The sequence below is a fragment of the Hydra viridissima genome, unplaced genomic scaffold (genome assembly GCF_058129835.1).
Source record: "Hydra viridissima isolate aposymbiotic clone 2 unplaced genomic scaffold, HvirCarnegie_v1 scaffold_2, whole genome shotgun sequence".
Classification (NCBI taxonomy): domain Eukaryota; kingdom Metazoa; phylum Cnidaria; class Hydrozoa; order Anthoathecata; family Hydridae; genus Hydra; species Hydra viridissima.
In genome coordinates, this window is record NW_028324301.1 from 7,449,005 (window position 1) to 7,476,915 (window position 27,911).

The window sequence follows — 27,911 nt, forward strand, 5'->3', positions numbered from 1 at the left end:
AAAAAAAAAAAAAAATTACACAAGTTATTTTTTTTTTTTTTTCTTTAAAACACTTTTTTTTTTCTTTTTTTTTTTTTTTTTTTTTTTGTATTTAATGTTATAAATGTTCGAATTTTGATTTTTTACGCGTTTTTACGATAGATGAAAAAAAAAAAAAAAAAAATTGTGTGCCCCAAACTCTTAGTCTAAAAAGAAAAGTAATGGAGACGTAAATAGCATATCATTTTTATTAAGATCCGACAACCTCATTGTCATATTAGCTACTAGTAAGTCAAAAAAAGAGCATACATTATTCGATGTATTAAATAGCATTAAATATAGAAAATTATTTGCGTTAATCATTTTGTAGAACAGCGTTTCGTTCTTATTTGCTTTAATCGAGAAAAATCATATGCTTTTTATGAACTATGTTTTTATGTAAACGTTTTAATAAACCTTATGTTCTTATTCACGGAAAATAATGAAAATGTGAATCGCACAAACATGAGATGGATTCTAGAAGTAAGTGAATGTCTTAGGCATTTTTTTCAGACAATATTTTATTAGAATATGGAAGCTTAGTAAGAAGACGATAAATTGTAAGCATAGTTTAAATAGACAAGAACAATTCAAAAGATTCTATAAGTTTAAGAGTGGATTCGCTCAAAAACAACTAATCAACGAATGAGAGGGATTGTGAAACAATTGAATTAACTTAATAAATTCTGATGAAGCAAATTTAAACTCACAGAGGCTTTTGAACAAAAAAAAATGTTAGTAACTCAAACATTGACAACGAAATTTTTACGTTTGACGTAAGAATGTTCTGCTAAAGAAAAAAAGACGTTTTATTTTTTATCAAGCAGAAGGATGTTTAGAGTGACTCACAATTTTCTTGCTCAAAGTTGAAATTAAATTCAGCAAAAAAATTTAAAAAAATAAAAATAAAAACATCTAAATAATTCTTAACGTTTTAACAATCACTTTGCAGTCATCGCCCTTGCAATCGTTGTAAAAACGATGTTTTTCCCTTAAGTGAACTCTATTTCAATTTGAAAACATTAACGTGGGAGGAGCAACTTTTTTTACACCTATTACAAACTTTGAGTGTGTATATATGCGCATTTATCTATAGGCGTGGCAGTGAAGACTTCTAGAATATTATTGGCTTCTTAGACACATGTATATATTTACGCACAAGTGGGTCATATCAGTTAATTCGCTTTTCTATATCATGTTTTGAGGTAAACACACTTATAATAACAAAATTAATATAATAACCGTAACAATAAAACCGGGCTGGCTTTGGCGTAGATGTGCCAACCAAAATAATTTTAAACAAAATCAATAAAGAAAAGAAACTCAGTGTTAGAACCAAGTGTTACTTTGATACATAATAAAGTGATGAGGCTTTTTAATCTGAAAATGATCGTTCTTTTCTGTTAAAAAAAAAACAAAAAAACATTTACAAATAAATAAAAATCACCAAAAAAAACAGCTGTTCTCGACTTCTTGTTTACTAAAACATTTGCGTTCTTTTAAAGATTTAAAACTCCAGTGTCTTCCATCCAGTTAGACATTAAGCATTAAAGTTCAATTATAAAATTTGTATGAATGTTATCATCAAGCTTTACAAGATCACGTCCGCAATATGGTAAGATTCGATATCTAAAATGCACTGATAAAGTTTTCATTTAAATATATCATTTTAACTTATCTAATATCAACGTTAATGCCTGTTCGATTAAAGAAGTGATACTATTACATTTTTTCTGAAATAGTTGCAAGATTGTTATAAATGATCATAAAGACATTTCCATATCGACTTTTTTGTTTCGCAAAACTTGATCGAGCGATAAAGATTATAAGCGATAGTTTTTATCGCGTAGAATAACCTAACACTTATGCCTTACAGCTATTTCAGAACAAAAGCTTTAAGAACTACTTTTTTTTTTTCAGAAAACTTCTATAACAATATTTTGTAATTATATACACAAAACGATGTTTCATAAAAAAAATATCAATGGTAGAAAAATTGTTTTTTCTTTTTTTTTTTTTTTTTTCTTTTCTGCCCATTGGAAATAGATCGTTTTTCTTATGAACCGATGCTCACTTTAAATGCTCATCAGTGGCCTAAAACCGCTTTTATGTAAATTTAGATTCTTTAAGCCAATTACTTCTATTTGCATGAATTTTCCAACTGACTAGCTTCTTTATATATAATACATATTATACACAAACTTGTTTTCTATTTCCGCTGAGGTTTTTAATTTTCTTAAAACAAAGTTCATCATCTCGCATCAATCAAATACTTAGAAAAGTTGCTTAACTTAAACTTTTTGTTTCCATGAGGATTCTCAAAAAAAAAAAAAAAAGAAGAAGAAAGAGGCTAGGCTCTTGGCACACCATGAGTCATGTTATATTTTTTGTTTTGAGGCATTTTTAGCAAAGTTTCTTGGTTGGAAAAAGATTTTTTCATCTGTTTTTTTTTTTTTTTTTTTTCTGCAAACTTTTCTTCTTTTTGCATTTTTTGTTTATTCCAAGAAATTTGAATTTTGTTTTGCCTAAAAAAAATAAAATGGTTGTATTAAACTATTTTAAACAAATATCTTTTAAAAAAAACTACTTCACTCTAAATATTTATACATTTCTACCATCATTTAGCCTTCTTGGTTTATCGATCATCTTGATTCCCATCTTCTAACTAAAAGTTACTTAAGTATCAAATAGTCTGACTGTCATTTCTTAAAATTTTCTCAGTTGAAAAGAAGAATCGTATCTGTTAAGTATGACGTGTTGTTTACAAAAAAAACGGACTTTTTTGTATTTTTTAGTTTTGTTTTTTTTTTTGGTTGTTTTACATGCTACCTTCACAAAGACGTTTTCCTTTTTTTTTTTAAATATAATTAATATATAATAAAATTGTATAACAAAGTCTTGAAATCAAATCCATTCTCCACAAATTTATTCAGAACAGTTTTAGCTTTTGTGTATTAATTATTTATTGCTTCTTTGGTATTTCTTTTTCCTCAAATTTCTCTATAAATAAAATATGTATGTATACTTATACATACATATATACGGCCTAAACAAACATTGAAATCTGTACAAAAATAAAATATTATCGAATTATTTTTAAAATAAAGACTTCACGTTTCGCCCTTCAATTTGAATGACAGAGATTGTGTCATTATAGATAATGTCATTTTCAGTATGATTATAGTGATGTGGTTTGCACAACGAAAAGCGAGGAAAGGTAGAGCTTTGAAAATTTTCTTTGTTACATCCTGGTGATTTAAGCGAAGTTTACAGCGAAGAACTATTTTTTTTTTTTTTGTCTCAAAATTCCATTCTTTGTTATTATCTGCTTTTTTTTTTTTTTGTTTTAATCTTTTTTTTTTTTTTCGACATTTGTTGAAAATTTTGTGGTTAAATTTTCCTTAAAAGTCTCAAACTAATATATAAAATAAAAATTGTTTTATTTTATTTTATATTTTATCAATTTTATTATTATTATTATTTTTTTCAATATAGAAATATAGAAATATAGAAATATAGAAATATAGGAATATAGGAATATTGAAATGTAGAGGTGGAAATATGAAAGTATAAAATCACAGATTTATCGATTCGCAGGTTAATTAGAATATAGTATTAAAAACTATACCATGAATGAAAAAAAAAAAAATAATAATACTATTATTCACTTAAATTAAAATACTTAAGCGAACAAAAAGAAGCCAGCAAAATAAATCAGTATATTTAAAACAGCTCAAAACAAAATGAAGATGACATGCTTACAGAAACACCATTTGCCCCTATTTGATCATCAGCTTTCACTTTAAACAACTTTTTTTTAGGATTTCCAAAATCCCGACAGCAATACAATTCAACGATTAAAAAGCTTGAGTCGGAATGTGGTCCTTTACAACCATCTCTTAAGATATTGATCATTCGGGGCATAGCTATAATATCGTATTTATTGCTCGGAGCATTAGTTTTTCAAGCGCTAGAAAAAAATGACAATAATTCAAGGTACTGGAATGATTTAGTAATTAAAAGCAAAAACGATCTAGTGAAAGATTACAATATTTCACTCAATATACTAAATGCGCTAGAAGATCAAATTCAACAGATGATTTTAGAAAAAAGAAATTTACAACGTGAATGGGACTACTACCAATCGCTTTACTTTGCTTCAACAGTTACAACGACAATTGGTAAAAATTCATTTTTTATGTGAAAAACTATAAAGATAAAGTATAAAAATTCCCTTGCTATTAAGTAATGAAAATGACAACAGTATATATATATATATATAAATATATATATATATATATATATATATATATATATATATATATATATATATATATATATATATATATATATATATATATATATATATATATATATATATATATATATACACACATATATATATTCATTTTTTATCTATACGCAGGTTATGGTCACATAACTCCCCAAACTCAAGCAGGTAGAGTCTTCTTAATTTTATTTGCTCTTATTGGAATACCACTAAATATTCTAGCATTGGCATCAGTTGGCGAGCACATAACTGTTGCAATATATTTTTTTCTACGCTATTGCACTCGTAGATTTACAAAAAAGCACAAGTTGAAAAATATAAACATCAAAGTCATGATTGTATCTATTGCTTTAATGATCTTCATGTTGTTTCTTGGTGGAATCTTGTATTCGAGTACTGAAAGTTGGACTTATATTGATAGCATATACTATTGTTTTATTGCCATGTCAACAATAGGTTTTGGGGATCTTGTACCGAACCGAGGAAGAGCACCTGACTCTAAAGAAGAAAAAGCTATTTGGTTTTTAAGAGCACTATATTTATCAGTGGGTTTAAGTCTAGTGTCAACAGTGTTTACGGCACTCTCAAACGCAATGGAAGAGATTAATAGCATTCTTTCAAGTTCAAAATGTGGTAATTATAATTTAGTATAGCAGTATAAAAATTTCATTAATGCTGATTCTATATTTAATTCAATAGCATTGAAGTCCCATCATGGTTATGATGATTATTGTGATCATGTTGATCATCATAATAGCAATCATCATGATCATTATAATCAGGATTATGATTATGATCATATTATCATCATAACTATAATCATCACCATAACCATAACTATAATGATCATCGTGATCATGATCATAAACATAGTAATTGTTATCATCATCATCATCATCATCATCATCATCATCATCATCATCATCATCATCATCATCATCATCATCATCATCATCATCATCATTATCTTCATCATCATCGTCTTTATCATTTTATCAAAATCCTCCTCATTCCCTTCCTTCTCTTCTATTTCTTCATTCTCCTCCTTCTCTTCTATTTCCTCCTTCTCCTCTCTCTCTTTTTTCTTTTCCTTCTTCAGCTTCTCTTCCTTCTTTTCCTTCTCTTCCTTCTCTTCCTTCTCCAATTTCTCCATAAATAAAAGTTAATTTTTGTATTAACATCTGTGAACCTCTTTTAAAGCAAACTCATTGAATCTGAGCTTACTTTGTTGCCACCATCAAGATACGTCATACTTTAGAAATAGCTTCCAAAGGAGAAGATTTCATAAACGAGAAATGAGAACGTTTGAAAAAATCAGTCGGGCAACAAATACTGATGATGAGAGCAGTAAGTCTTATTTATCAGCTTTAAAAAAATTTGCAATTGCATTTATGCAAGTTTTTATTACAAAGTTAATTGGATGAATTTCGAAACGCGGTGTTAAATTTCTTACTTATTTAGTTAATTGGGATGAACTTTTAAAAGAACATAAACGGAAAGAATATTGGATGAAATCAGTAAATCAGAACGGATGTGCGAGTAATGGTTTTCGCAACTCAAGAACCCAATATCAAAGTTATAATAGTAATTCAGAAGTTAATAACTTGTCGCACTTCAGTGACACAAACTTATCATTAAATTATAAAAGATATTGTGACTTGCTACGAATACCACATCAATCTTCAAACAGTAGACAATCTAACTTAAGAGAAGCATTAGCAAACCAATCGAATACTAGACACAAGACTTTATTTCCGAACCAATCAAATCCATTTGATAATTTTCGCTCACAAAACTCGTTAAAGAACTTTAATAGTCCTCCTATTCTAAAGTACAGGTCTAACGGTGTCTTAACATCTAAACAGGACATTTTAAAGTCACGTAGCAACTGTGGAATGAACTTGATTAACTTAAACTCATCTCCAGAAGATTATGACATCATGATAAACCAATGTTGATGAAAACTTAAATTCATCTCCAGAAGATTATGTTATCATGATAAACCAATGTGGATGAAAAAGAATATTTAGAAATAAGCTTCTAAAGATATTCATCATAGTGGTACTCTATAGTGGCTAAACACATTATAACATCGTGCTATGCACGGATTAATGGTTTATGCTGAAACGAGTCTTAACATAAATAAACAAGAACCGCATAGACAAGAAAGATTGCTTGATTAAGTATCTTATTAATCGTATAGACGCATCTTTCCTTAAAAGATTGCAAATTACAAACAAACAAAAAATTCAGCAGAATCTGAGAGTATAAAAAATGGAAAAATATTTTTGGATTGGCTGCAACTCATCTTTTTATAACTTTTATTTTCTTCTATTTACGGCAGCATGACGAGTGCTTTACATCCAGATAATTCTACAATAAGCACACGTTGTTCCCAATCTCTTTAAAAAAGTGAGAACTAAGTTGCCGAAAAATAGTCTTTCTCAATTGCATTGTGCAATAAACTTATGATAATTTTTAAAACTTCAGATAAAAATGTTTGTCAGTATTTTATTGGATTCATCGAGATAATTTGCATAAAATTAGACATTTGCCTGAACAATATAAATTAGCCACCCAAAGTACATAGTTACTAATAATAAAACTCAAATAGTTATTGTTTAGCGGATTTTTTTTTTTTAGCTTATTTTCGCCGTAAATAGATAGGGAAATAATCTGTATTACATAGTAAATAGTCAGTAAATAGATCAGCAGTTAAGCTGCCATCCAAAACTTCATACATGCTATAGCGGAAAGAATTTTCGATTGCCGATAATCAATAAAATTTGAACAAGAACGGAAAAAATTTTTTCTCGTGATTTCAGTATTTAAAATTTGATTTTAAAATGTTCTATTCATATGAAACATGTGTTTATGACAGTTTTCAACCAACGACAGTTCATATGAAACATGTGTTTATTACTGTTTTCGACCAACGACAATTTCTCGTAAACAAGTTTTATTGCTAATAAAGAAAAAAAAACTTTTAAAGAAATAAAGGTATAAAAATAAACAATTTAATCTTATTAAATTTCAATATGAAAATATTTGCGGAAAAATAACTAAAGAATAATTTTGTCTGTGCAAACGAAGTAAAATTCGTTATTTGAAATTATTATCATGTAGAAAAACACTTTTAACTAAAGAGATCGAAGACGATATTCAACATTCAGAAGTTTAAAGAAAATAAAAGTACATAGCGGGTCATCAATTAGTAGATATTTCAATTCCGTACAAAAGCTTTGCAGGTGAGATAGCTGTATTAAAATATTGATAGGCTTGTATTTACAAATAGGATCTACACATCTATAGCAATAGCATGGTTATTATTGCAAAAACTTCAACAACAATAATAATGATACATAAAACAGCACCAAAAAAAAAAAAAAAAAAATTACAAAATGTTTTTTAAAAATACAATGACTGAAGATCAGAAAATAAGATAATAAATACAAGAAAAACTTTCAGCACATAAAACAGAACGTCAATAAAACAGAACGTCAATAAATAGTATAACTAATAACACACACAAAGATAAAAAAAAAATAATAATAAAATAAAATTTTTGATGCGATGTTAAAAGTTAAGTTTTATTTTTCAAATAAATAACGCAGCGGCCAGCATATTCAACACACGAACATAATTCATGCGTTCAATTTAACATTGTAAGTTTTAAAGGGTGCAAGGCACAAAATTATGAAAATTTTCTTATAAGATTTTAGCCTATACTATGATTAAAATTTTATTCATAATCATTATTATCATTTAAACATGATCATAATGGTAATCATGAAGATAACGATTATTATCATAACCATACTGTGATGATCATGATCATCATTATTACCATCGTGATTACAATGAGATGCTGATCATGATCATGATAAAAAATAAAAAACTCTGATGATCAACAACTTCAAACTGTTATAAAGCCCACGTCACTCTATTGTTTCTTTCAAATTGTTTTCCATCGATCGGGAAAGCGTCCTTCGATGTTAATGTCCGTTTTTCATTGCTTTTGTTTTTAGTTTTAACTGATGTCCCAAAATTTTGAGCATCGACTTTTTCAGATATTTCCATTCTGCGTTTCTCTTCTGCGCAGTGCGACCTTAGATGTATGAATCTTTTTGCCAACTTCTTATCCGAATATTTCATTTCAGAAAGCTCGTCCTTTATCCAAAAAAAAGCTTTATTTATTCCATCAATGCGATTCTTTAACGGAGCTTGCGTACCTTGTAAGAACAAACATGGTGATACTTTAACCGTTTCCATTTCTAGTGAGGAGCTCGATAGTTTAGTAAATGACATGTCCGAATCAATACCGCTATCTGAAGCTGATTTGTGTAGAGATTCTAGTGCTGGTAAAGATTTCCATTGAAAATCAGTATATATTTTGTTAAGACTGAGCATGGTGACCATGTGGAGTTGAAGTTTTTTTTAGTCGAAAACTTTTAATGAAAAAATAATTACGTCAGAGAGATAATTATTCATGATTTTCGTATGGGTTAGCTATTCCTATATACGATTTCTGCCTATTTTTTAAAAGAATTATCATTACTTTTAAGTGTTGACTCATTGCTGGTATTATTAAAATAAATATACTAAACTTAACAGTTTTACTAACATAAAAAAAGGGATTAAAATTAAAGTTGACAAAACCGTAATGTTTGTTTAAAAAATCCAGTTTATTGTTATAATTACCGTTGCAGTGCGTCAACATATTAACGAAGAAATAGCGATACAAGTTTTAGCGAACAATCTGCTAAAACTGATTTAATAATCATTAAGCGAATAAATGTTGTTAGCAAGTCTAGACAATTTAGGCTACTCTTAAATTTAAGTACAACTTTGTTTGATATCGTATAAAGTAAATTTGTTTGATATAGTTCTGATAATACCTTTTCTTCTTTTAACAAACTGCAAAATATAAAATGAGTATCCGCCACCCTTCTTTATAAAAATACTCTTAGAGTCAGTTTAGAGAGTTATCGTGCATTTTTTTGGTAATAATTTACAATTTATATAAAGCAAATTTTTTAGTATTTGAAATATCTTTTAAAGAATTTTTTTTTTTTTTTTTTTAATATTTTGGTAATATTTAACACAATACTAGAACAGATTTATGTCTTTATGAAACATGAAATAATCAAAAAGAATACAAATTACCAACCTCTAAATTACCAATCTCTAAAGAGTTTATGAAAGTTAACTCCAATTAAGAAGAGCGCTTGTTATATTTTAAATAAATCTTATTTGTTCAAGAATTGTTAAGTATTTCATATTGAACAAACATTTCCCCTGCTAGTCCGTTAAAATCAACACTCAAAAGTTTTCAATAAATATTTAGCTTTGCGACTGAGGGAGATGAAGTTTGAAGATAAAGGTTTCACGGTATCAATACAAAAACACATTTTTTTTTATAAATTCAGTGAATAGTTTTGTTTATTTAAAAATTATCCTTTTGTAGAGGCAATAAGAGAAAACAAGCTGTGGAGTAATATAAAAAGAAAAAGAGTTTAAAAAATTTTCCATTGTTATCATGTTGCTCACCGCGTGTCTAAAGAGGCGATAGGAACATCTATACCCATTTTTTTTTTTTTTTAAATTTCATTATTATTAATCTAGTCGTTTTTGTTATATTTCTTGTTTCATATTGATTTATGGCTTTATTTTGAAAATCATTGTTTATCGTAATCTATACATTCGAAAATTTTCTTTACTTTAAATTAGTTGATTTCACTGGTGCACACAAAGATGGGGATGGGGAGCGGAAGAGGAAGGGATGGTGGGGGAATTTAGTGATTTGGAAACCTTCGCTCAGCTCTAAAATAAATAGAAAAAAGAAATATGTTTTTTCTAATTTGATTTATTCATTCAACTTTATTTCATTTTATGTTACGAATCTATAATTATCATTTATGATATCTATGATCATTACATGGGTATGATTACTTTGTGTATCTACGGTTGTGATATGGAACTATGATTATTAAATGTAACAATGATTAATTTATGCATCTATGGTTATTACAAATAAATATCAACCTATTATGGTGGTATTTTACTTATATATATATTTAATTTTTTATAAAAATTGACACCGGAAGATTAAGTCCTGCATGTGCCACTGGTTGACTTATTAAAATAATTTTCTTTCTCCAATATAATTTGCTGGAGACAAAGATAAAGCCCTTTTAAAATATTTTATTGTTGGCTCGTTTAAAAAGGGTTTAGGTCGTATCTAGAAAGTGCTGACAGAATCGAGTCCTATGTTAAAATTATTTAGAAGCAGCCTTTGTGCTACTTTTTTAAAAAATTATACTCAAAATACATTTTTTAAATTTCACTCCATGTGTCATGACTGACAGGTTTTATTTCACTCGTTATAAAATTTTTTTAACAAATGAATGAAAACAGTTAAATCAATAAAAGTAATATAAGAGAGAGAGAGAGAGAAAAAAAAAAAAAAATTTCAAGTAAAGAGAACTAAGTGAAAAACGAAATTTTTACCCAACGCTCTCACTTATACGTTTGAAACTTGTTTGAGATTTAAAACACCGAAAACGTATGGTACAAAATTCTTTGAATATTATTTACATACAAGTAAATTATTTATATATATTCGTACTTTCAAAACATCGCATCGATAAAAATATAAACAAACGCAGATCACACACGTAACACAAAGAAAAGAGTTCTCTTGTAATAGCAAAACAATCAAACAGTTGTAATACGATTTAGTAATAATATACTCATTTTTTCTCTGCAGAACCTTCTATTAGATTATTTAATTTTAGTTTTAAGCTCTGATTTAATTTTTTCTCTTTTATTAGAAAAGGCAGGTTGACAAACGGCTTCCTGTAAGTAATTAAGGATATTTGACCGAGTTTAATTAGCGTTTTGATGACATTATCTGAAGAAGATTGATTTGGTTGGAAGAAAATTGGATTTATTTATCTTAAGTGGAAAAAAAAAAGTAATTTTATTGATGGCAACGATTACACAAGTTGATTATAAAGATAATATAAATTGATTGCTGAGATGACACACTTAAATGTCACATACGTCAAAACAATTCAAATGCGCACGCCAATTCCGCAGACATTGTTATTTTAAACTCGATATGTCATTTTGAACTCGATATCCTATTAGCGTTCACGTCATTTCAGTGTCGTCAGAGCAGAAAATAAATTTTAATACCGAAAGGTTGAACCTAGAAATCTTGGTTCCATCAAAAAAAAAAAAAAAAAAAAAAATAGCTTTATTAATATTTAATAAAAATTTATTAAAGATTTAAAAAGTTTAAAAATTTTTTTACAAGTTGCTGCAAGCTGCATTGAGCTACAAAAAAGTTCTGCTCAGGTGAATTGGTAGATCAAAAGAAGTGTTCGCTATAATACAAACAATTTTTCAATTGTAAGCCCTCATCATATATTGATTTATTCTATTTTGAGATTTGCTGTACAATTTTGGCGCGTAGTCAAAAGAAAAATGACTTTTAATAGTTGCAAATCCTGAGGTTTTCCGGTCTCTTTTTAAACTAGTTTTTCAGGTGCATACACTTGTAAATATTAATGCATTTATACACCAATCATTCACTAAAATGCATAAATATTTCAAAATTAACATGTTATAAATATTTGGAAATATACATCTAAATATAAATATATCTAAATATAAATAGATATAGATAAATATAAATATAATCTAAAACTTTAGAAATCAGCTACAAAAGATTTTATTGCTGGAAAACTTTAGGAAGATTTTATGAATTTAAATTAATAGGAAGCACCTCGTTTTATTGTTTACATCATCTATAAAACTATTTTATTTGCAACTTAATTAGGTATCACAAGTGCTTTATTATCTGTTGCAGAATCTGAAAATAAATCAACCGACAATTAAACGATTTACACACTTCTTTTAACTTAAAGCGTCTCCTTGAGTTTACTAATTTAATTATGTGTTCAACCTAGTTATTTATTTCATGAAAATATGTTTAAGAAAGACTTATTAAACAAGATAATATATTATTTCATCATTATGCGTAGAATTACGATCAATATGGCCTGATTAAAGTTGATTTTTCTAGTTTTACGTAGTTTGACGACAAAACGATGTTAATCCGAAGCCGAAGCGAATGAAAAGGGTGGCGATGAAAGATATTTTAATAACTTGAAAACAGGCCAGTACATCCTGCATGCAAAAGTTTTTAGCTTCCTATTGCTTCATAAAAAATTGTTTCAAGGAACTAAAAACAAACAAGTTTACTTATTGATTTAAAAAGAAGCTTAATTGCTGGCAAGTGTACTTCGTGAGAAAGTTTGTATAAAACAATATAATTTGACGACGATTCAAACAAACATAACTAAATAAATATACGCGATCGTATAAATAAAGGCTGAAATTGCAGTTAAGCTTTAAAGAGAAATCCATTATTTAAACAATCGCGTGAATGATGAACAGTCAAGTCGTAGGGGGGTTGAAAGATATCGTTGAGGAGCTAGAGCAATGGTATGATGAGCAAGAAGTTCAAAGAACTCCCTTTCAGTTTCCGACCACGTCAACTCGAGAGCAAACAACGTTAAAAAATAAAACTGATGACGAACTTGTATTCCAAATTAAAGAGCGTCAAACTGGTGTGCTTCAGAGGCTGGAACCCAATTTATCAAAAGCCAGCAATGGTCTTCATTTTCAAGCGTCCAAACATTCTCAGAGAAGGATTCATAATGAGGACGGACTGAAAATTAAAAACACTTTTGGAAACCATCCAGTGAATAAAACCGAAATTTCTTTTTTAAAGAAAAACATTTACAATCGTGTAAAGAAATTTACAGATTCAAACAGCGTTTTCTATGAACTGACTAACTGGTACCAAGCTAACAAAGAAAACGCCCCTGCTGTATATAAATTCACAGATGTAAATTTTAATTCGTCGAATTGTTCGAAGTGTTCCGCCACAATTGACATTACCGTTGATAAGTTCGGTCAATATGACCTAAACTCTTTGAAAATGAAAATAGACAAATGTTCAGCGGAATTTATTAAAGTGAGGGTGCCCAGCAATACGGACATTGATTTAAGCGATTGTGGTCCTCTGAAAAGTCCTACTATTACAGAATATTTCGTGTAAAATATACATTGACAGATAGGTGAAGATCACTGTTAGAACTTTTGATAGGAAAAAAATTGTTTTCTCCGATTTCATTTGCTGCAGTCTTAAGCAAGTTTAACAAGTTCTTTTCACACAACAAAATGCAGACTCTTTTTTTAATGAAAAAAAAAATGTTTTGAAATTATCAATATTTTTGAGGAACATTTTAACATCTTGAATAAAGGGATTTTTTTATCCTTTGGCTGTAGGTCTTTTTCAAGAGGCTATTAAACACTTTTTTTGTGGAGATTTGAAGCTATAAAGAAAATTTTTTAGCAAAAAGTGATTTAGCCTACAGGAATTTTTAACTTGTTAAAAATACGCTCATACAAAAAACGACAAAACAAATTCTGGATAAATGCGCTCATAGAAGTCATAAAAACGACAAAACAAATTCTGGATAAATGCGCTCATAGAAGTCATAAAAACGACAAAACAATTCCTAGATAAATGCGCTCATAGAAGTCATAAAAACGACAAAACAATTCCTAGATAAATGCGCTCATAGAAGTCATAAAAACGACAAAACAAATTCTGGATAAGTTTGCATTTCAAAAAGAAAAATTCAAGGATTTTTAAAGATGACGAGATAACTTATTTTATTTTTCTTAAATTCCCCCTTAATTCTATTTATTCATACTTTTTAAATTTAAAATACATCAAACATAGAAAAATTAGAACATGCTGTTTAACCGCATTTCTATGGCAAAACGAAACTAGAAACAGAAACAGTAAAGAATTATAAATTCAATAGCCAGTCAGTCTTTCATGACAAAACATAAGTACCTGCCGCAGTTTATTTCCAAAATTTTTTCTGATAATGGAAATGAACTCATTCATGACATATTTATTAAAATGGGGAATAAAGTTCCCATATAAACTCCACAACTTAAGGAATATCATTTTTTAATTACGATAAAATAAACTAAAAGGTGAGACAACTTTTGTTCTTGCGAATAAATAACACATGGTAAAGTAAATACGGCGCGCCATTTAGTATACAAGCATAAATAAGAATACCAACTTTATTGACGAATTTGACATAGGCATATTTATTAAGCAAGCTTTTTAAAGTTTAATTTCTTTAAAAAATAGATCAAACTTGTGATTTTCATTAGCTAAACTCCTTGACAATATCAACAAGCTCCGTGTAATTGATAAAAGCCGCCTCAACACTCCGACTACGCTGCACAAACTCAGTTATGCGCAGAGTTGCTCTAAATTATCATAGAATTTTAGACAACTTCCTTCTAAATTTCACATTTTTGTCAAAAATGCAATTAAACCAAAGTAATTTTTATATACTCGTTTTCTATCTGTCTACAATTAAAAATACTTATAGTGACCGTATATTATAATCCAGAAAATAAAAACATCTTTTTTCTATTGCCTACCAAATGTTTTACAAATTAACTTAGACAATTGAAATTTCAGAGAATTTTTTTCTCAACACAAAATTTCAGATTGAAAAACAGTTGAACTGAATTTATTCAAAAAAAAAAATCAGAAATTTTGTAAAGGCTGAAAATAATGGTGCAGAATATTGATTGAAATTGGGTAAAATTATCATCAAAATAATTTTATATAGCAACCAACAATGCTGTTATAAGCCGGGATGTAGAATTTTTTTTTTTTTTTTTGAAAATCCATGTTCTTGAGGTTAAAACCTTAAAAACAGGTTTTTAGGAAATAAATACAATTTATAAAAAAGAATCAAAAATCTGCTTCCTACATCCCATGCTAAATATCGATATGGATGTATATTCAAAATTCTATCAAAAAGGGCAAGTACTTAAGTCTGGGTTACTACCCCACAAAATGCTTGAACTGAGAAAAACTGTGTTTTGCTTTTAGAAACTTGCGAAAACATCCCTCCCCTTGAGAAAATTTTTTAATTATTAAAAAATTTAAAAACAAAACAAATAAAAAAAGTTAAATTTTTTTTTTGGATCAAAAAATATTATACGGCCACCTCAAGTACGTTGCAAAATAAATCCTTTTAAAAAAATTTTCAAATACGGACTAAAAGTGTCTTCAAACTTCATTTTCTCTAAATATGGTTATTTGGTGAGAAAACTAACTTTTTTAATTTAAAAGAGAAAACTAACTTTTTTAATTTAAAAAGAAGGAAAAACTTTGTAAGACGCGATTGTTTTTTACGCGCTTTTTAAAATTTTTATCTTTAAAGATAACAAACCTTGAACTTCTCATGCGAATGCCCTTAGCTTCTTGTTATTCTACAAAAGTTTATACCCTAACTTTATATAAAAAAAAAAAGCAAATTACCTTATCAAGCTCTATGATGTTATTTTAATATTCGTTATTTAGCATTGAATCTTTTTAAAATGTGTTATTTTAAATGTCAATTTTTAGGATACACATTGTCATTGATATGACAGAGAGCGAGGATGAAAATCTTTATAAGGCAAAAAATCGCTTTTAAGTAAATCAATTACCATGTATATTTCCATAAAGTTACATACAAATTAAAACAGACTAAATAGTAAGAATTAAACTTTTACACTCTATGAAATATAAAAAACAGCCGTGCAAAAAATATATGACGTACGCTGTTGTTACATTTTGCAATTTCTGAGCAGATAAATTGTACCTTTCAAGTAAATTACATTTATAGGCTACAACCTCCAAGAGCAACTGTATAACCCGGACATAGGATTGTTTGCAATCATGACATCTTTAATTGAAAAACAAAATCTTCAATTGTGATAAATGACAATCGGAAAATCATAATGTAGCCGAGGGAACTCAAGCGCCACAAAACCCTAAAATTTGAGTAATTTAAGAGAGAAGTTTAAAACAAAATATAAATAACAGAAACAGTTTTGTGTTTGTAAAAGGACAATGTGTTTTAAAGTAATTGTTCCAATTGCGTTAATATAATGCGATTTATTGACTAAATATTCTTAACAAAACAGGACTTTTTCTTCAGAGGAAATAGGTACTGTTAATATAACAACCATCTTATTTATTCATATAACAATTATCTTATTAGCTTAAGAAAGGAATCTAAAATGGATGAACTTTTTATAAATGAAACTACTATAGTTTAAACCAATTTATTTCTTTTGAAATATGTCCTTAAATAGATTAAAAGTTAAATTTATCAAAAATATGTGTGTTTTATGATTTACATGATTTTAATTTTATTATAGAACACATATAGGTCACTTTTTTGAAGTTTATATTATATTTGAGAAATACATAGTTTTTGAGAAGTACATTTCCAAAAATTCTTTAAGAAAGAGATGTACAGTCAGTATTATTATGCAGGATTGTGCAGAATTTATCTTGTAAAGTGTAGAGTAAAAATATTTTTTTTATCTAGAAACCATAATGTGGATGATGCACTTTTCAAAAAGATTTTTGAAAAGCACATCATACATCTCATGAAAAAAAAAGTGATAAGTTAAAAAACATGTACCTGCCAACGAAGGTGTTCTGTAATTCTTTTCATCCACGGATATCCTTGACTTGAAATAACTTCTTCGTAGAATTCTTCAGCAACATCACCATCTTCATCAATATATTGATTACTAAATGATAATAATAGAAGTTCTAATAAGTCTTTTAATTATCAATCCTTTAAATTACCTTTCCCTTTCAAAATAAACTTAATTAAAATAATCTATTCTATATATATATGGTGACCAAAAGCCATTTAAAATGAAATTCTGAGTTTTGTCCCTGCAGAGGGTTTGGAACAAACCACACCTGTGAACACATACATCATCTGGTTAAAATGTGCAGTAACCTCCAAAAAACACACCACTGGAAGAATTTTTTATATACTTATGCAGGCTTGTTCGCACTCTAATCTTGACTACGCATAAAATATTTCGCACGCCTGACCAAGTCTGCTTATGATAGGATAGTTAACACTGCCTTACAGCATGACAATCTTTGTTGTTCTGTTGTGGCAGGCAACCAACCAAACTATTACTTTCTGTGGAACATGCCCCACTTGAATATTCTGCCTTTTAAATAAACTTCTGAAAAGACACCAAATAACCTCAGTCTTTCTGGGAAAAAACTTTTTCATACTCTTTGATTCAATTATATTCAGCAGTTCTGCAGTTTGCTCATATTGATGCTGTATGGTCTTCTCCAACTGTAATTTTCAATGTTTCACTGCTGTCAAACTAAGTGCAACTCAAAAATCTCAATAAATATTAATTAGTATTTCTCTGTCTTCCTGTTTAGACAACATCAGTTTTCAAACCCTCTTAGATATCATTGTCACTTTCAAAAATTTTGGAAAGATGGTTATGAAGAAAACTGTGAGCTTAGTTGTGGTATTTGGAAAAATGTTTGTACACAATAGTTAAAATACACAGTGCTTATTTAAACGAAGATTAAATCAGCATTTACTTAAAAATGTTGGATTTCAAGTAATGATTATATGTGCAAAATGATTTATTGGATTCTTTCACTACTTCAATATTGCTCATACTTGTTTTGGCAAGATATCTGTTCAAAATACTGCATATTCTTCTTCAAATTCTTGGCATGGTTGCTTTGGCAGCTATAATGTTATGTATAAAGCATTCCTACATAAAAAATCTAATGGCATTAAATCTGTTGAACATAACAGTGCCTTTTTGCCTAATCCATCTGTTTAAGAAAGATTCATCCAGTATAGTTCTAACATTCAAAAGGAGAAATTTTGAAAACAAAATTTCTTATTCTTCCACATCTTCAAATAGCTCAAAAATTTATTTTAATTTAGAAGTGAACAAAGAAGTAGAACCCTATTAATACCAAATTTTGAATAAAAACATAAAATTCATTAAGTTTTCTGAAAAAAATGTTGTCTTTTTTTCAATTTTTTATTGATCCTTTTATTTTGGTAATTTATTTTTTCAATTTTAAAAATTGAAAAAAAAATAAAAAAATAAAAAAATAAAGAAAATAAAAAAAATATGACTTAACAAAAAAGACCAATAAAAAATGAAAAAAATGATAACTTGTCAGTCTGTTTTCATTTTTTTACAGGTCTTTTTTTTGTTATATCATTTTTTTTTTCTTTTTCATTTTCTCAATTTTCAAGATTAAAAAAAATTAAAAAAGAAAAAAAATGACATAACAGAAAATACCAATAAAAAATTGAAAAAAGTGAAAAAAAATGACAACTTGACAGCCTGTTTCTGTACTTCCCAACCCAGCGCCTTGACATTCTTTTATATCCGTCTTTATGTTAGATAAAAATATTTTAAGTTAAAAAAATATTTTATTGCCATTTCAATTATTTTTATTACTTTAATGCATTTGATAACTAATATCAAACAGTTTATATATTTAACGATGAATGAAACAAAACAGCATATAATTAAGAGGGAAAAACCAGATATAAACTTAGTTCAACTAATTTTGAAACTATTTATGGCCCATATTAATTAAATATAATTGCTAAGTTTTGAATTAAAGATTATCTGAAATAGAATTTGATTCAAGTCTTTGCAAATTAACAAAATTTAAAAACTATAGAGCTTTAGATGTTCCTCTAATTTATAAACAATTTTAGGAAGTAAACGATGCTTCCTCTTTTAAAAAAAAATTATATGATTAACTAGCTAGAAATAATTTTGAGTTTTGCAACCAAATGGAAAAAACCATTAACCAAAATATTTCTTACTTAAAATAATTTCCCATCAGCTTTAAAATTTGATTTGTGCTTTTTTAATAATATTTAGTTATCAAATAACACTTTTGTAACATTACCTTGGTTTATGAGTCACAAATGGGGTAGCAGCAATCTGTTTTTTTTCTACAATTTCGTCATCATATCCAAGGATCCATTTGACACCGCGCAACGCTTTTTTCAACCATCCCATTTCAACATCTATGTAATTATCACCTAAAATATACCAAGTCAATTTCTTTGTCATTTATTTAGAAGTAAGTATATTAAATTTGCAGAAATAAATGTTAAATTTGTTATCTATCAAACAATCTTTTATATGCACAAATAGTAACGTAGATTGCAGCAATAACTTTGTCTCGATTTTGCACAAGCTTGTAACAATGCTTTAACAAGATGTAAAAGATTTAAGATAAATTAAGGAGTAGAGTAAATAAAAGTTTTCTTTTAATCGAAAAGGTTTTACGACTAAAAGTTTATAGTAGGCTTTGTTTTTTTTTCTCCTGCTTTGAAACACTTTTAAGAATAATTTTGTTATTTAGTTGGTTTCTATATGTAAAATAATTTAGCTTCAGTAATCACTGATATTTAGAAATTCTAAGCTCAATGCTAATAAAAACCGGGGATTTCTATAAACGAACTTAATGGCAAGAAGAAATAAAGGCTTGAAACATGCTTTTAGAAAAGGCGTTCTGAACACATTTTTACTTCACTCGAAGTTAAATCGAATGATTCAATAGTTAAACAAGCTTCTGTTTAAGAACACCGAGAGAGAACTTTAGTTAAAACTAGAAAAAAGTTTAGAGATCTTAAAATGAATTAAATGCATTAAATAAAAAAGAACGACTATTCATTAGGCTAACAAGGTTAAAGTCAAAAGTGAACCCAAGAGTTTATGAGGTCCAAAAAAATCAAAACTAATGATAGATGTTTTCTTTTCAAGAGTTTATGAGGTCCAAAAAAATCAAAACTAATGATAAATGTTTTCTTTTCAGGAATTTTGTACATTGAAGCAGTCCTTTGTTAAAGCATGCAGAGGGAAAGGGGAAACATTCCATTATAAAGTTTAATTTTGTTTCAAAATGTTTTCACTTAATCAGATACTTATTCCTAGAATTCCAAAAACAAAAACTTATCAAAATAAAAACTTTTTTATAAAGAATTTTGATAATCATGGCTGAGAGAAGCTGAGAATTCAGTAACAGGTTTGTTAAAAAATGAAAAAAAAAAAAAATTAATAAGTGTTAACTAAATTTAACGAAATGTTTAAAATGAAAACGATATTTTGTGATGCCGTGATAAATTTCTGCATCCTATAACTATGGTTGACCGCGGTTCCGTTTTTCAAGCTTTGAGTTGCATTGACGCGGTATCTCTTCTTCTTTTCCAAAAACATTTTTTTTGCATATCTTTAACTTTTAAGATTAAGTTTATACATGCTACTTCTTTGATATTTTAACATTAAAAGCACTTGATATTTACGTTTTATAGAACTTTCATGTAGTGGAATAAAAAAGTTTCTCTAAAACTCATAAATGTAACTATTTTCAGGGTAACGAAGTCCACGAGAAAAAAGATTGAACAAAATGGGAAACTAATATTCTAACTGAAAAAATCAACAGAAAGAGTTATAAATGGAATTAAAGCAGTAAAAGTCATCTATTAGGGCATTTCGGAAAACTTAAAAACCGCCTTAATTAAATCGAATGACTGTCTTTTTGTTATTGTGACTTTTGTCACAATAAAAAATTGTTTTGATAATTACGCGTGATATATTTGTATCGTGACTGTTCGGCTAAATAGACATACAGCTAAGAAAAAATATTTGTTTTTTGGCTCAATTTTGATATTTTTTTTTTAAGAGGAGGGAAGGGGAGGGAGAGGAGAAGAGAGGAGAGGCTACACGCGAATTTCTTTTAAGGAAGTTTATTTTTGAAAGAAACTATTTAGAGACACGTGGTGATTATTTAGAAACAGCTCATTTGTGTTTAACGACTTTGAACCGTCAACGAGGGCTTTGTGTCGAGTCTGAGTAGGCATTTTCTTTTGTCGGACTATTTAGTATAAATATTTGGAACTGTTTAGGTGATAAAGGTTTGAATATTTTGTGCTACTTGTTATTATAAAACACAACATCAGTAATATATAGCACAAAAATAACCTTTTTTTTCTTCTGTCTAAAATGAATATCATTACAGCAATATCATTTCATAAGTTTAATTGTTTTAATTAATTTTGTGTTTAATTGTTCTTATTAATTTTGCGTGATTATTATATATTAGAACAATCGCGGGAATTAAAATTTTCCCCAAATCCTGCAAGTGAGAAACAGAAAATGATTTAGGTTTTCGAGGGGAAGACGAGATTTTAGGTTCAGTAAGCATTTTTAAAGTTCTTACAAACTTTTTTCAGTTTAAAAGTTCATTTAGACAATATTGAATGAGGGCCAAACGATGCAGAAGATTGTTTATCTATAATAATTATACGGACATATATATACAATAAAGATCTTGGGGAAAGGTAGAGGAGCTATACAACTAAAAAAAATACCTTTTAACTGCTTTAAGAAGATTGCAAACCTTCAGTTCCTTTGCAAGTGTTTAAGCCCTTGGTGACTAATAAACTTAAAGATGTTTTCCCAAACTTTATTTTGCGTGTATCTCCAAATAAAGTGCGATATCTCGTTTTCTTTTCTAAACAGAGTTAAGAATTATCATAAATCAAGATAAATAAGTTTATATGACACCAGCATAAATAAAAGATCATCTCAAAAAATCAAAAATCAAAAAAATCATCTTAACATTGGTGATATAGTTGTTAAGATTTAATTTGTCGGCTTTTCTGCCAAAAGAATTTTTTTTCTCTTAACTCATAAAGTTTAATACGCTGCTCAAAACACAAGTCAGAAACTTTTTAACAGAAGAGGTCTGGTGACGAAGAAAAATACAAACTCTGTAAAGCGATTTTTTCTATCAAAGTCAATGTCAATTCAAATTTCAATTCAAATATTCGCAGATGATTAGCGGAAGCGCATTCGAAAATAAACTGCGTGTTGACCGTAGTTATCAAAGAAAAAATGGAATCTGCGAATTCCGCGTACGACAAAAGAAAAACGTGCTTAAAAAAATTGTACAAATCTGCATTGGATCGTGTTTGTTTATTCGAAAGAATTGAGAGAAAGCATGACAAAATTATAACAGCAATTTCTAAAGAAATTGTGAAGGAAATTCGTTCGATAGATAACAGAGTAGTTACAGAATATGATATCAAGAAAACAGGAAACAACAGCTACGAACTATATGCTAATATGCATGTTGGGTACAATAATCCTTCATTATATATTTGTAAAAGCGGTAAAGTAGATGCAAAGATAATCATTGAAGCAGAGACCAAAGAAATTTTGAAAAGCTTATCATCAAAACAAGAAAAAGATGGGTTACATTACTTAAATGTAGACTCTGTTATTACCAACTTTCATGCGACACTACAAAAAGCCGTCCAACTGTACACGCAAAATATTGAATGGAAAAATCATAAGTGCAAGTTCGGCTTGCACTCAGTTGGTCTTTCAAATATTAATACAACATTCTTCTGCCTCGCAAACAATGATGATTCCAAAAAGATAAACTTTCTAATGAAATGGATTCCGACAATCACTATTCCAAATTTCTGCATTCCATTTGTCAAGCAATGGCTCGGATCAAACATACCTTGCTTAGCCGCTGTCAAAAATGTTCATGCAGCTGAAGATTCGTCGCTGGAATGGAGCATTTCTTACCATCACAAAGAAACCGAATTAATGAAAGTCTTCCCGATTAATTTTTGCTTAGAAGTATTCTATTCAGTGTTAATTATTATACAAAGCGATCCTGTTTTAAAAACTGTCTCACGTGGTATGATAAAAAACGTATTTTTCGAAGTGATATACAACATGCAAAGATGGATTACTTTGAATTATTCTGAAGAAAGTAAGCTGAGAGATAAAGATAAGATAGCAATAATAGAGTGCGTCTTCACAACGTTGCTCCAAAAGTTAGAGTGTTTTTTCCTACCAAACTTCTTTAATGTAGAATTAAACGTTTTACAGAATGAGCAACTTTCGAGAATTAAAGTTCGTTTAATTTTAGAAAGATTAAAAGTGATGATTAGAGGAAACTGCGAATGCTGCAGTTCGCCAAATAAAATTGCAGCTGCTTAAATTTCCTCGAATGAATATTTCTTTGGGTGAATATACACAGATTATATATATATATATATATATATATATATATATATATATATATATATATATATATATATATATATATATATATATATATATACACTTTACCTTGAACAATAAAATATCGCAGAACTGAAAGTTATCATTCTTCCTATACTCAGCCGAAATTTTTCGGACCCGTTTGAACTATGTAGCTAAATAGAAGTCAACAAGACTTTACCTTCATAATGTTCCATTTGAATGATCAATTGCCTGTTTATAAAACTGCATGCATGGGCAGTAGCAGAATTGTGCTGAAAAGTCCGAGTTTAAAGAAAGGATATAAAACATTGGGTATTATAGCACATGCTTCTTCTTTCAGCAGAGAAAATGAATGCAATTAATTAAATAAAATTTTAATTAATTTAATATGCATTTTAGAGGCATCCTGTTAGAGAGGCATATCTAAAAAAATTAATAGTACAGAAATGGGGAAAGATTGGTGCTGTTTAGTACTTGTGATATTTACGTTAGGTAAGGTTCAAGTTTAAAAATTCAAATCTCATTGGCTCCTGCTGAACATCCAGAAGGATAAAAAGACGTGGATTGTGAACGTTTTCTTTAAAGGAAAGAAAGCGGGTCAAACCTTTAAAAATTTTCAAATCGTTTTTGTTGAACAGAGAAAGGATTTTCTCCTAATAGAACTTTTTAGCGGTGAAATAGAAATGACTCGAGATAAAAAAATCAAATTTCTAAAGAAAAGTTAAATTTCTAAACGAGTATAAAGTTATGTACGCTTTTATTTTCAGTTATACATTTCAGATTACCATGAACAAAAAATTTAAAGTTAGGTTTTGCAACATCATTAAATATTAGCCATCATTGAATCTCAATTTTACAAAAAAAAAAAAAAAAAATTCTGATTCCTTTTTTTTATAGCTGCTTGTTTTACCGGTCAACAAGAGCCAAATGAGAGTTCATCATTAGTAAAGCTCCTTTCTAAAGGACCTAAGCGCTCAAAGTTTTCTCAAAGACAGGATACAGACATTGTCGATGATACTGTTGAGGAGGTCCCTATCAGCTTACCCGAAAAATTAAATATCGAGCACCATCATTTTATACCCGTGGAACCAAATTCGAATTTCATTCGGACTCGAGCTACATTATTTACAGAACCTTATGAAAAAGCAAAAAAACGAGAAAGGTTCGAAGCAAGCATTTTGGGAAACCCTCGACCAACAAAAACTTTATTTAATGGTGGATTGTCGATGAACAAACAGTCGTTTGAAATGCAAAAAGGCGACTTTCAAAATTCGATTCCATCAGAAATAGAAAGCCATACTAACCAACAAGACGAAAACTTAAAACACGTTCTTGAAATTGCAAGCAACATAAACAGAGATGACACTTTGATTAAGTCTACCGGGATGCTACCTGTAACTAAAGAGGCTCACGTAGATAAACAAACACATTTAAAAGACGTTGATATTTATGAAAACTACCATAAATTAGAACCTGAATTTTCTGACGAACTCGTCGTTGATGAACAACTTTCAAATAACAAAATTCCTTTAAAGCTTAAAAGAAAAAATAAGTTTATTCGAAAAGACGATGAACCGTACGATAGAAATTCTTTCTCTGCGCAAGAAGATTCGCTTTATTATCGGCAACCTGAAGCTGAAATGTTTAAATCGTCAAAGTCAGATTTTATTGTAACACACGAGCAAAAAAAAGCAAATCAAAAAAAGCAAGCGCGACCGAAATATAAAATGCGAAGAATCGACACAGATAGATCTTCCGAAGATGAAATAGTTAACAGCCAGCGTCTAAATGACAACGACTCAGAAGTAATTATAAATAGCTCAGAACAACTGCTGCAAGTAAAAGACCTTTCAGACAGCAGTGATTCTGAATCAACGAACGCTACTAGTCGAAGACACGCAGACAAGTTGCCAGTACCACAAGTTCTACCCGAAACAAATAAAGCGTTCTTCTCATTTTCATATGACAAAGAGTCACCTTTTGGTATTTTACTCGTTTACACATTTTAATCGAAATTTTAAATTATTTAGTTATTTTAATTCCTGCTCGATTATTCAGATTTATATTAAACATGTTTACTTTTAAATTAAGGACCCCAAGCTTGGCAGCTTTTGAATGTTGATTGGACTTGTACTGCCAGAAAGCAATCTCCAATAGACATTGATACCAAATACTTAATAGACAATTTAGCAGTAAAAAACATTGTTGTTAAAGTAAGTCCTCCAAATGCACCATTAGTTGGTACTTTAAGAAATAACGGCCACGCTCCTACGCTGTCAATCTCCAACGAAATTTCGGTAAAATTGTTTGGAGGAAACCTTGCTAACGATTACTATTTCAAGCAACTTCATTTTCATTTTGGGTGCACTTCTGTAACAGGATCTGAACATCAAATCAATGGGGTTGCATTTCCTTTGGAGGTAAAAAAAACTTATCATTAGTTAACAACTCTTTAAAGTTTTTTTCTTAAATTAGGTTTTTTAAAAAGATCAACCTTTAAGCATACCGTGTTTTTATGCAGGTTCATTTAGTATTCTGGGACAACTCGACTTACAAGAGCTTTCCTGATGCAGCAAAAGCTGATCGTGGCATCGCAGTCTTAGCCGTTCTTTTCGAGGTATTGTTGATAAAACTAAAAGCTATTGCTTACTGCTGCATTTTTATTACATATTCAAAATTACGAAAAAAAATTTGTTCCACTTGCAGGTTCAGCCAAACAGCAACCAAACAGCAGACACTCCGCTTTCGCAGGTCATACAACTCTTGAGACATATAGAAGAAGAAGGTATTAACTCGTGCCTTGTGTTTAAGAAAAAGAAAATATGATAACACTTTCATTATATATTTTCATTTTTTATTTTTCATTGTTTGATCTTCTTAGATGATAGCGTGGCAGTTAAAGAAGAATTTAATTTTCGATTGGAAAATCTTGTACCCAACGTAATGAAATTACACAGCGCTGATAGGTTCTACACATACGAAGGCTCCTTATCAACACCAGGGTGCTACGAGTCTGTAACATGGATTGTTATGGCTACATATTTACCAGTTACTGAGTCAGAGGTGATAAACCCTGTTAATTGCTTTCCCCTTAAAAAAAGAATATTTCTCAATTAAATTGTTACCAAGTTACTAGTTGTTACCAAATTTACTTATTCTGTTTAGTTATCTATATTTCGAAAGCTTCGCTCATCTAAAGTCAACCATTATAGCGATGAAATGTGCAATAATTACAGACCAGTTCAAAGAAAAAATGGACGACGAATATACTCAAACATTATTTGACAAGAAAAATCTCTCGATAAAATGAATTCCGCAGGACATTGTAAACTGCAACCCGGCGGAATTTGCTGAAAGCGGCTGTATGATAAATCCTTGAAATTACATTGAAGATGATTATTTTTCGCTAAATAAGCTTACTAATTCAGAAATCATTTGACTTTTCCAGTAAGGCTCAGTTTTCAATTTGTAAAAGTTTAGCGAACGACTTTCGATTAAAGATGGCGTTAAAAACCATAAGCAGATAAAAAGAAGTGTTAAAAATTTACATTCATGACGTTTTCGGTGTCTAACCGGAAAGTAAATATGAAAATATATAGATAAAGTATAAAAGATAAAATTTTTATTATGCTAATATTGTTATATGCAAGTAACGTAGCAGACGCGAATTGTTTTAGTATACAAATAGACTATAGATAGAGGTTGTTAATGTAGAGCTGATGCGGAGAGTGGAAGTTGTGCAAAATTTTTCAAAGAAATGCATTATTTAAGATTGAGTCGTGTATTGACCTGGTTGAAAATTCAACGGAAAATAAATTTATGATCAGAAAAAATAGCATATATAAAGTCTATTACACTGATTTCGTATATCATTTAAATGATCTCCTTCAGTTGGCACGGTTTTTTAGTATATAAAATTTGTTTTACAGTACAAAAAATTCTATTGAAGTTACAGTATCGGACAAAACATGGTGGACAAACTCAAATTTAGAACAAAAGTTGATCAAAAACTAAAAAAAACTAGTAAAACAATTGAACATATTATTTTTTATGTAGTTTATTATGTTGTTAACAAAACTTAAAACTTTTGAATCATACTAAAAATCACTAAAAAAGTATTAAAACACATTTTCCCTAACAAACTACATTTTTCTTTGGACAAAACAAGGTGGACATTCAAAAAATCGACTGAAAATTCAAAAAAATTCAAAAATTAACTTATTATTTTTCAAAAAACTTCAAAAGTTGACTTAATATTTGGTAGGACCTCCTTTACTTTTAATTACTTCTTTCATTCTTCGGGGCATAGACGCAATTAATGAGTCAACAATTCTCATATCAATCTCTCGCCAGGCCTTCTCGATTTGTTCAAATAATTCCTCACTGGTCTTCACATTTGCACGCTCAATCTTATTGTCAATTATTTCCCACAAATTTTCTATGGGATTCAAGTCAGGGCTTTGTGCAGGCCACTCCATTATGGTGATATTCTTGTCCTTGAACCATTGTTTTACAATTTTTGACGTATGTTTGGGATCATTATCCT

The 27,911-nt window shown here is 28.9% G+C and overlaps 3 protein-coding genes and 1 long non-coding RNA gene across 7 annotated transcripts; 3 read left to right on the forward strand and 1 right to left on the reverse strand.

Moving 5' to 3' along the window:
* Nucleotides 1–219: 219 nt before the first annotated feature.
* LOC145189876 (two pore potassium channel protein sup-9-like) lies at nt 220–6,932 on the forward strand. Of its 4 annotated transcripts, none has more exons than XM_090077534.1 (5): nt 220–501; nt 3,840–4,199; nt 4,445–4,942; nt 5,568–5,656; nt 5,771–6,932. In XM_090077534.1, the coding sequence occupies exons 1-4, from the start codon at nt 489–491 to the stop codon at nt 5,606–5,608; spliced, it is 912 nt and encodes a 303-aa protein (XP_089933660.1). In that variant the 5' UTR covers nt 220–488; the 3' UTR covers nt 5,609–5,656; nt 5,771–6,932. The 4 variants fall into 4 exon arrangements, with proteins under 4 accessions (XP_089933660.1, XP_089933658.1, XP_089933657.1 ...); XM_090077532.1 differs by lacking the exon at nt 220–501 and adding an exon at nt 1,484–1,633 and having other exon boundaries at nt 5,510–5,656; XM_090077531.1 differs by lacking the exon at nt 220–501 and adding an exon at nt 3,050–3,235 and having other exon boundaries at nt 5,510–5,656.
* A 503-nt stretch (nt 6,933–7,435) lies between these two features.
* LOC149891737 (uncharacterized) lies at nt 7,436–14,027 on the forward strand. The gene is made up of 3 exons (XR_016449554.1): nt 7,436–7,557; nt 9,657–9,700; nt 12,402–14,027. It is a non-coding gene; the product is annotated as an uncharacterized LOC149891737 (long non-coding RNA).
* Nucleotides 14,028–15,900: 1,873 nt separating this feature from the next.
* LOC145188861 (tumor suppressor candidate 2-like) lies at nt 15,901–21,820 on the reverse strand. Its single transcript, XM_090077567.1, has 4 exons — nt 21,673–21,820; nt 19,203–19,338; nt 16,906–17,017; nt 15,901–16,246 (listed from the first exon to the last, which is right to left on the reverse strand). The coding sequence occupies exons 2-4, from the start codon at nt 19,313–19,315 to the stop codon at nt 16,181–16,183; spliced, it is 291 nt and encodes a 96-aa protein (XP_089933693.1). The 5' UTR covers nt 19,316–19,338; nt 21,673–21,820; the 3' UTR covers nt 15,901–16,180.
* Nucleotides 21,821–23,593: 1,773 nt separating this feature from the next.
* Nucleotides 23,594–27,135, forward strand: LOC145189024 (uncharacterized). The gene is made up of 8 exons (XM_090077525.1): nt 23,594–23,857; nt 24,263–25,348; nt 25,457–25,785; nt 25,887–25,982; nt 26,072–26,150; nt 26,247–26,428; nt 26,531–27,019; nt 27,061–27,135. The coding sequence occupies exons 1-7, from the start codon at nt 23,812–23,814 to the stop codon at nt 26,648–26,650; spliced, it is 1,938 nt and encodes a 645-aa protein (XP_089933651.1). The 5' UTR covers nt 23,594–23,811; the 3' UTR covers nt 26,651–27,019; nt 27,061–27,135.
* Nucleotides 27,136–27,911: the final 776 nt, after the last annotated feature.

Bases quoted from the DNA above. Each gene is read 5' to 3' on its own strand.
- LOC145189024 (XM_090077525.1), top strand. From the start codon at position 23,812: ATGGGGAAAGATTGGTGCTGTTTAGTACTTGTGATATTTACGTTAG. The intron at 25,349-25,456 runs GTATTTTACTCG...TTTTAAATTAAG, and splicing joins TGACAAAGAGTCACCTTTTG to GACCCCAAGCTTGGCAGCTT. The intron at 26,151-26,246 runs GTATTAACTCGT...TGATCTTCTTAG, and splicing joins GAGACATATAGAAGAAGAAG to ATGATAGCGTGGCAGTTAAA.
- LOC145188861 (XM_090077567.1), bottom strand. From the start codon at position 19,315: ATGGGATGGTTGAAAAAAGCGTTGCGCGGTGTCAAATGGATCCTTGGA. The intron at 17,018-19,202 runs GTAATGTTACAA...ATTATCATTTAG, and splicing joins TTTGTGACTCATAAACCAAG to TAATCAATATATTGATGAAG. The intron at 16,247-16,905 runs GTACATGTTTTT...CTCAAATTTTAG, and splicing joins CAGAACACCTTCGTTGGCAG to GGTTTTGTGGCGCTTGAGTT.
- LOC145189876 (XM_090077531.1), top strand. From the start codon at position 3,193: ATGATTATAGTGATGTGGTTTGCACAACGAAAAGCGAGGAAAG. The intron at 4,200-4,444 runs GTAAAAATTCAT...ATCTATACGCAG, and splicing joins AACAGTTACAACGACAATTG to GTTATGGTCACATAACTCCC. The intron at 4,943-5,509 runs GTAATTATAATT...CCTCTTTTAAAG, and splicing joins TCTTTCAAGTTCAAAATGTG to CAAACTCATTGAATCTGAGC.